This window comes from Corvus cornix, chromosome 1A (genome assembly GCF_000738735.6).
Source record: "Corvus cornix cornix isolate S_Up_H32 chromosome 1A, ASM73873v5, whole genome shotgun sequence".
In the NCBI taxonomy this organism is placed as follows: domain Eukaryota; kingdom Metazoa; phylum Chordata; class Aves; order Passeriformes; family Corvidae; genus Corvus; species Corvus cornix.
In genome coordinates, this window is record NC_047057.1 from 613,731 (window position 1) to 623,269 (window position 9,539).

The 9,539-nt window shown below is 47.7% G+C and overlaps 1 protein-coding gene across 1 annotated transcript; it reads left to right on the forward strand.

Annotated features, from left to right (window-relative positions):
• On the forward strand, positions 1-2,708 carry SMKR1 (small lysine rich protein 1). The gene is made up of 3 exons (XM_039571443.1): positions 1-90; positions 723-781; positions 2,431-2,708. The coding sequence occupies exons 2-3, from the start codon at positions 779-781 to the stop codon at positions 2,632-2,634; spliced, it is 207 nt and encodes a 68-aa protein (XP_039427377.1). The 5' UTR covers positions 1-90; positions 723-778; the 3' UTR covers positions 2,635-2,708.
• The last annotated feature ends 6,831 nt before the right edge of the window (positions 2,709-9,539 follow it).

The following is a 9,539-nucleotide window of genomic DNA, read 5'->3' on the forward strand; positions in this document are numbered from 1 at the left end:
CGCGACGCTGAGGGGAAGGAGGGGAGGTCATGGCGGCTCTGCGGGGGAAGCGGGGCCGCTTCAGAGCCGCGGTGATGTGGGGACAGGAAGGTGAGATTCTGCCGTTTCTGCACGGGCCGGTGAGGGAGGGAAGTGGGGCTGGGGCAGCCGGGGGAGAAAAGGAAGTTAAGGAGGGGCCTTCTCACTCGCTACAACTCCCTGAAAGGAGAGGGCAGCCAAGTAGGGGTCGGGCTCTGCTCCCAGGGAACAAGGGACGGAACAAAAGGAAACAGGCTCAGGTTGTGCCAGAGGTTTAGACTGGATATCGGGAAAATTCCTTCCCTAAAAGGGTTGCCCTGCCGTGGCACAGCTGCCCAGGGCAGGGGTGGAGTCCCCATCCCTGGAGGGATTTAAAAGCCGTGTGGGTGTGATGCTTGGGGACACTTGGCATCAGTGGTGGCCTTGGCAGTGCTGGGGAACAGTTGGACTTGGGCTTGAAGGTCTTTTACAAGATTCTGTCATTGGAAATCTCAAGGGCTTTGCTGAAAAGCTCAGAGTCCTGGAATTTGACAATTAGCAGCTGATTTCACAGGTGGGTATCAGCTTTTAGGGATCACCCACCTCGACCTGGTTTTGCAGGGGACTGGTTTTTCCCTTTTTTGCTTTAAAGTTTAATGGGGACTGACACAGACACAGGTGCTTAACACCTCATGTGTAACTCACCATGAGATTTTGTGTTGCAGGGTCCATCTCCAGGGCTTGATGTGGAGTCCTGGCCGCTCAGTAAAAAGACTCAGCCATGGTAAAACACCTTTGATCCTTCTGAAGTGTTGATACCACTTTTTTGAGGAAAAGGGTTAATATCCAGAAGGTTTCTTCCCACAGCTGCAAGACAGAACAGACCTGCCCAATTTCATTTTGTATGCAAGTATAAACCTAATTCTGGTTTTTAGCTTTTTTGTGTTCTTGGCTGCAGGCCGTAAAATTTTGTACATATTGTATGAAGCCTGTAAGCATCTTTTATATTTGGAAAGATCAGCTACAGGCTGAATTCCTACCAGGAACCCACAAGTGCTCACAAAATCCACCAGAGACCCTTGGCAAACAAGGAGTGGGACTCAGGTGACTGACTGGCTGCAAAATCTGACATGAGCACATTCCCATGAAGGGGGCACATTCCAGCATGTGAAGTATTCCCCAAATTCTGTCCAGTTAAGGTCTGTGAAGGAGGCTTGTACTCATCTCAAACATATGTCTGAGGTCAGGTAGTTTCAGTTTGCAAATAATCTGCCATCAGCTGCATCTTACACTCTTATTTTCTCTTTTTTGCTTCTATTAGAGGATTTGTGTCTTTTAGAGAGAAAATTTGATTTTTTAAAAATCTTTCTTTACCTGTCCGTATTTTTTCACACCATAGTCCCAGGTGATTCTGAGGATTGTGCCCTTTATTCTACTCTCACAACTCAGAGCACAAATATTTGTCTCTTTTGCACCGAGTAGCGCTGAGCTATGAAAGGACTTTTCAGAAGTTATAACACTGCATACGTGGGTTTGGATTTGTGTAACCACCAGTGGTAGGAGAGCAGCTCTATCCCAGAGCCATGAAAGCTGTAGGAGGGAGTCCTGCTTTCCTGGTTTAAGATCCAGAGTCACAAAGAGGCACACGGGAGTGGATGAACACAGGCCAAGTTACTTCAGGATTGCACCCTCATGCATTAATTAAAAAAAAATCAGTGGAAAAGGATGTTTGACTTCCATTGTGCACAAACCTTTTTTAGCCAGATAGAAGCACAGGGGGACACTGATTAGCTCAGTCTGATGGCCTTAGAGGTTCTCAGAGCCTCCAGAGCAAACAGGGGTTGGGTGAAAGTTGTATTAATGCTTGTGAGTCCTTCTACAAAACCACCACAAAGTCCTGTGGTCTGGGTGAGGGGTTCTGAGCTAATGCTGCGAGCCAGGACTAAGATGGAACAAAACAGCTGCTCTGGGATGTCTTGGGATCATGGAATCGTGGAATGGTTTGGGCTGGAAGGACCTTAAAGCTCATCTTGTTCCAGCCACATTCCACTGTCCCAGTTGCCACTCCAGCTTGGCCTTGGGCACTGCCAGGGATCCAGGGGCAGCCCCAGCTGCTCTGGGCACCCTGGGCCAGGGCCTGCCCACCCTCCCAGCCAGCAATTCCCAATTGCCAATCTCCCACCCAGCCCTGCCCTCTGGCACTGGGAAGCCATTCCCTGGCTCCTGTCCCTCCAGGCCTTGGCCCCAGTCCCTCTGCAGCTCTCCTGGAGCCCCTTCAGGCCCTGCAAGGGGCTCGCAGCTCTCCCTGGATCCTTCCCTTCTCCAGGTGAACACACCCAGCTCTCTCAGTCTCTCAGCCTGGGATCCTCTACCCAGAAGTGAGACAACAAAGACCCAGAACTGAGTGGGTTTGTGCTCATTTTCTCTCTGCAGGCAGGCAAAACCAAAAAACCCAAGGGCGGCAAAGGCAAAAAGTCTCAAAAGGGTGGGAAGAAGGATGTGAAAGAAGTGGATCTCTTCAGCCCAGCTGCCATGCTCAACGCTTACTACATCTCTCACAACGCCTCTGCCTTCCTGGAATTCCGGGGCTATCCCTGGCCTGGCTCTCTCAAGAAGAAGGGGAAGAAAAAGAAGTGAAAACCAAATTCCCCAGTGAAGACTCCTCTGTGATTAAACCCGCCCTGACCTCTGCAGTGGTCAGCTCAAATATTTTCCTTGGTCACTGCTGTGTCTGTACAAAGACACTTTTATTACAGCTCAAGCCCAGAGTGACAAATGGCAGGGGACACTGTGCCATTGTCATTTCAGCTGTGGCCCTTCACCCCCGGGTCTGTGTGGAATGGGGTGTTGTGCCTCGGCAGGGCTGTGCTGGGGTTGGATTTACCCACACTGCTGCCATTCCTTATGCATGGGATGAGTCCCTGAGTCCTCCTTGAGCTCAGGAAGTGGAGCCCATGGCAGGATTGAGAGTGTCAGTCATGTGAGGGGAGGCTGGGGGAGCTGGAAAGGGGCTCAGGCTGGAGCAAAGGAGGCTCAGGGGGGACCTTGTGGCTCTGCACAAGTCCCTGACAGGAGGGGGCAGCCGGGGGGGTCGGGCTCTGCTGGCAGGGAACAGGGACAGGAGAGAGGGAACGGCCTCAGGCTGGGCCGGGGGAGGGGCAGGGGGGGTATTTGGGAATTTCCCCATGGAAAGGGCGCTCAGGCCTTGGCAGGGGCTGCCCAGGGAGGTTTGGAGTGCCCATCCCTGCAGGTGTCCAAGGAATTCCTGGAGGTGGCACTCAGGGCTCTGGGCTGGGGACAAGGTGGGGTCAGTCACGGGTTGGACTGGATGATCCTGGAGGTCTTTTCCATCCCAAATGATTCTGGGAACCTGACTTAGGTTTGTCAGTGATTCTGTTACACCCAGCAGAGGCGGTGATGAACCCCCATGCCCAGGCTGTCACTTACTGTGATCATTCTTAGCCTGAACGTCCTGGCTGGAGACCACAAGCTCAGAGCCCTTGTGCTGCATTTCCTCCTCGGGTGTTCAACACAGCCCTGGAAAAATCATGAAGCACCACGCTGAGGGAAGCTGTGCCTCTCTCCCAAGTCCTTCCACCCCTCCAACTTCCAGGTACCTTTCTGTTACAGGTAACAGTCAATTCTAACATCATCAACCCAAGCCAATAAAGGCCTGGAAATCCTGGTGCTGTTTCTCCAGCCTAAAATGTTCCTTCTATGAGGAGGTTTTGACCAGGGAAAATTATAATTGGTGGCATTGCTCGTCAGCCAGCTGCTGTCATTTGTAGCTTACTGCAAACTCCACTGGGTTTGTTTCATTTTCATGTGGTACAACCCACCCTAGAAAGCCAAGGGTAAAATTGGTGTTTGGAAATATATATATATATATATATATATATATGTATGTATATGTAGGGTTTATTTTAGAGCAATTTGGTTGCACAGGAAAACAGCCATGTACCCATTTGGGCTGTTATTATCTACAGTAATAGGACAATATGAAAGCATAAAAATATCACTTAAGAAAATAGATAAGGAAAAGAAAGAGGGAAAGGATATGAGGACAAGGATCTCACCACCCACAGGCTTCGTGATGAGACTTGGTTGTTGCTATCTCCGTGTCTGTTGGTCGAAGTGATGAGCACAGAGTGGATCCACCGGGTGATGAGAGGAAATCCCGAGGAGGGGGTAGGGGAAATGCAGGGAACACAAAATCTATTGGGTTTATATTCACTCAGGTTCAGGTGGGAACACCCAGGCATCTCCCCTGAAGCGGGGAGTTTCACACTGGATGATGGAATGTTGTGAGTCATGGGACACTTCGGGACTCTTTGACGCCTTCTAGGATGATACAGCTGCCTTTTATATCGGCACGGTTCAGTCCACTATGGCCCATTATGGCCCATCAGCAGAGGTGAACACCTTTGGGCTACCTGTGAATGTCCCGATATTCCCCGGGCAGGGGAGTTATCCCAGCTGAGTTCCCTTGAGTAAGGACAAAGAGGCAGTGCCCGGTTCACAGGGGTGTCCCTGATCAGTTTGTAGCCTGAGCTGGGCTGTGCTTGCCCTCTCCAGCTGGGCGGGTTGCTTTGCACATTGGCAACTTCCCCCTGAATGTTTGAGCCATCAGCATGACAGTCTCTCTTCCTACCCTTGTGGATCCATTCTTCTTCCCCGACCTGGGATAACTGGACAGAAGTACCACCTTTGTCTTATCCCGGGTTCAAGATCCAACATCCCACTTAGTAGGGGTACCTGGGGAGGGGTGGTCACAGGTGGACAGCACTTTCTTTCCAGTTTGCTACAGTGGGCAAAAGCCCTTTGATGATTTTAGCAATATCTAAGCCATGAACCACTTCAGTCTCTCACAACACATCAAGAAAATAATCACAGGATCGTTAAGGATGGAAAAGCTCTGAGCTGGAAAAGATCACCAGCTCCAACCATCAACCCGGCACCAGCACTGTGTTCACCAGTAACCCATGTCCCCAGGATGGACACCCAGGCCAGTGGATTTCCTGTTTCCCTGCAGCTGGCCTGCTCTGATGACTCAGGGATGTGGTTTGCAGCACCAGTTTGTTCTGAGCTGGGCACCTACAGCTCCTCCTCAGCGTTCACTCGCCTTCTCGCTTCCCCACCACCCACCAGGAAGTCTCTGGTCGCAGCAAGTCGCAGCTATTTCCTCCAAGTATCAGCCTTCTAAAGCCAGAGATCTCTTGCAACCTCTGTGTTCACCATCTCAAGCCAAGAAATTAATTAAACCCCAAGAAAGTAGATTTTTGTATGGTATATTTACCACACAGAGCTTTTAGGGACAGATATTTCCGAGCACTGAAGTGGGAGCTGCTTAACATGGTTAAGGATGGTTCAAAGTGAGCAAGGCCATTTTTATGTCTGTGGTAAGCTGGAGCTACAAACATTTCAAGACTCCAAAGTTCCAGTATCCAAAATTTACTGGAACAAAGAGTGAAATATTATTATATGTTCTCTCTTTAACAAAAAATTCTGATTTCAGCATGATGCAGCTGAACACTCCAGATGGTGACCAGTGAAGTGCAAAGGACAAAGACTCTGCTTTCTAGTGGATCTGAAAAGTTGAAAAGCTACCATTCACTCCCAACCATCCCAAACTGAGTAATGAAACACTTTTTTTCCCCCTTCCTTTTTCCTTTTACCTCTCAGCTGAATTTTGTATGTAATTCCGGCTCCCTGGTGGTTCGTAAAGACCAAGAGAAATCTCTAAAGAAAAGTTTGGACTTCACATGGCTCAATTTGCTTAAAAGTGCTGCAGGCTCTGCCATGACTTCTGAGGGAGAGCCTCTGGCTCCCGTGGATGTGACTTCACAGGGAGTCCCCACAGCTGCAGGGTGACAGTTGCAGCTATTTCTGCTTTATCCCAACCTGTAAGTCTTTGGTTCTCAGATGGGCTTTTCTGCCTGCTGGGGTGCAGGATTTAAGCTGAGTTTATGAGGAGTAAGTCACAAAGAGTTTTGTGAGGGGAATCTGCAAGCTGCAGATGCACTTTGTTTTCTGGCACAGGGAAGTTGGTGGTGTTACGTGTGTCAGGTCTTGCAGGGAGTTAAACTTTTGTAGTGTTGGGGCTTCCTGTGCTCTGCTGCCACTGTTGGTTCACGTTTCCTGCGGGAAGTTGTGTACCAAAGCCCCGCTGTTAAAAATACAGGAGATGTTGATGTGTGTGTTTGTGGGTGGGGAGAGTGCCAGGACTGTTCTGTGATGGGAGTGGTGGAGATATATATAAATGTGAAAGGTTTGATGAAAGAGATTATTCACCACATTTGGAACGAGGGTGTTTCAAGCCCTATGTGAGCAGCTGCCTGTCCTTTCCCTTCAGCCAGTGTTTCTGCACTGCCAGGTTTCTCCTTGCACATTATTTCAGCCAAGGAAAAGCACCGTGGATCTTTGGATGTGTAAGAAAGGCTTGAGAAGGGGCAGCGATCCTTTTGTCCCAGTTCTCATTTGAAGAGCTGCCCTGGCTGTTACTTCCCAGCTCCATGGGAGGATGGATAGCTGAGGACTCTTTTCCTCATAAAAGGTATCTCCATAACAAAGAGGCTCCTATGGAGAATTTTTAAAGAAAAACTTCCTTGCAAGAGGCTTTTTAAATGTTGGCACTAAATAGTGTCAGCAGAAGGAAATAAAATAGAGTTTCCAGTGGGTTAACTCCTCTCTTATTTGCTCATTTTTCACTGTATTGCTGCCCTGGTGCCATTTCAAGAAAAAAAAAATCCCTATTTTACTGGCTTTTTATAAGGCTTTCTCTTGCAAACTTACTTAGATTTTTTTTTTAAAGACATGAGTTGTTTTTTTCTCTCTTTTGCTTTTGTAATTGTCATAAAAAGGAGAAAAAGGAATGAAATACTAGAACTCATAGACGTGGTTGCTGTGCAGGTAGCAGGACACCTGCAGGTACCAAAGTCTCCCAGGTCAAACATTGGGATGGATTTGTTACATCCTGGTGTGTTACCCACTGCATAATTATCCAGTAGTTTTCTGGGGGTGTTCAGGGAATTCAGGAGTCCTGATATTTAATTATTTTAAAAGGAAATAGAGGCCTTTAAAATTGCTGTGTTCCTTTTAGGTTATTGCCATGTGATTTCAGGAGAAACAAGCCAAAGGAATTTTTAAATTTACTGTTAAAGTCTGATATATTCACAATGCAGCTAAAGTAAACCAAGTGTGAAATCTTCTTTATGCAAAAGCCTGGCTTAGTGTCAGCATTTGTCTTTGAGCTGTAACCGGCACTAAAAGAGAGAAATGTATAAGAAAAATGAGGAAAATATTTAATGCCACACATGGCTGCAGCAGATTCCTTGGAATGGCCACAATCATGTGCTGTGCAGGGAGCAGTTTGCTCTTTGGTGGAAATTCGTGACCTAAACGTTTAAAAGTTCACCTGCATTTACTGCTGAATACTGGAGTATTTTTAATAGCTGAAATTGCAAGGACAGGCCAAGCGCTCCTACAATCCTACAGGAAACGTCAGCAGGGAGACAGGAGCACACGGATTATTGAAGAAAGCAAAAACACTTAAAGCTGTTTAGTACAAGCTGAAAATTACATTTAACTTCAGAATTTAATTTTTTTCTCTCTCTCTCAGGATGATTCAAGTAGGTCATGCAACTCTTGGGGGCACTTTTCCCACATCATTTAAAAGGAAGTGCCTGTTCTGTGATGTACAGAGATAATCAGCCTGGAATAAGACTTTTCTGTGCAGACTGAGATGTTAAATCAGATGTTTGAGTTAAAGTTGTATCAGTGAAGCAATTAAATTACAGTTATTGCAGTTGGGGTTTCCTGGAGGTTTCTCAGTGGTGACATGGCCTGAACACACCTGAAAGAGGCTTTAAATGTGGATTATCTCACCCTGCTTTGCACGTTTGTAGCACAGCTGTGGGTGCTGAGCTGCTCGTGCTGGTATCTCCCAGGGATAAAAGGAGATGGGAAACGGGCACATGAATTATGGCCACTTACAGACAAAGAACTCTGATGTTTCTTTGTCATGTTTATGGCAAGATGCTCATTCTTTAAATTACATCATTCCCGAAAAAATTAATTTCCTTTTTAAGACTTTTTTTGATCTGTTTCAATCTGAAAAAAAGGTTTGTAGAATAAATCTGGCCCCACATGCTCATGTGATCGGAGGGATTGCTCCCAGAGTGGCACACACTGGGTGTAGAAGGCACAGTGGTGACTTGGATTGCCCAGGGCACAGCAGGAATGATCTGGTTCCTTTGGTTTTTACACAAAACCTGGTCTGTGACGGTTCTTACAGTTTCTCTTTATGGCAGTTCAAAACATTACAGACCCAGACCGACCTCCCTGAAACTGTAACATCTTCCCGTCTGGAGGGAATCTCTGCTCTGTGACATTTGCCTGTGATGGTGCTGCGAGTTTCCCATCCCGGGTTTAAGGTATCCCTCACTAGAGGTGGCTGGGGAGGAGCGACCGGGAGCGCTTTGCTTGTACCAAATGGAATTATTTCCACCAGACAAGGGCAGGGCCTTGTTGAGGACAATGATTTCCTGTCTGTGAGGTTTGATTGGGTTGGCAGCAGATTTTATCAAGCCGCTAAGGCAGTGAACACCCAGCAAAACAGGTGTCTTCTGCTGGGGTATTCTGGAGCTTCCAAAGCACCAGGCTCTTGGTCTTAGTCCAGTCGGAACCATCGAGCTTGGCATGGGCTCCAACTCCTCTCAAATGACACGGCCTGAGATGGGGTCCTTGAAAGCTTCTGTCACCTGTTGTTTTGGCTCCTGAGATACTTTATCCAGGAAGAACTTCCTGAAATTAGATACAATATTTGAGGGAGTACCTGAAAATTACAGCTTGCCCTTTGGGAACTGTCCCAGGAGTAGCTCTGTTTCCTTGGAAATCCACACACTTTTATCAATTCCTCGTCCTTTCCATTGTCTTACTCATGTGCCTTGCACAGTTTCTGTTCCCATCACCAGAAAAGCAGGCAGCAGAGTAGGAAACACTTCCAGCTCTTATATTGGCAGCTGATATTTTGCTTTTCTCCCCTAGAACCACAGCTGGGGCCTCTCAGAATGCTTCAGCAGGTCTTAAAAGTTCTCCCCAGCCTGGCGCTGCAAGATTCCTCAGGAGAGGAGATCAGAGGAGATGTTTGTGGGATTCACACTGGTGACCTCCTGGGGTGCCTCTGGTGAGCTCCTTGGTGTCCCTTGGCATGTCCCAGGGTCCTTCACCTCTCAGGTGGCTCCAGGACTGTTCCCATTCCTGCACATGGCAGAACTGTGCTAATCCTGAGCTCACCTGAACCCAACGCTGCCTTTACACTGATCTTCCATGAAGTGAGTGTTGTTATGTCCCTGTTCCCTTAAAATCCCTTCCTTTCAGCTCTTTACGGTAACAAAGTGCACTCCTTCCACCCTTTAATATTGTTACATATTTTAAACCTGTTATTCTTGTTGCTTTCCTCCCTTCTCCACACTGCTGCCCTTTCATCAGCACAAGGTGACAATTAACACCTCCAACCTGCGGTTTTCCTTCTCATGTATTGC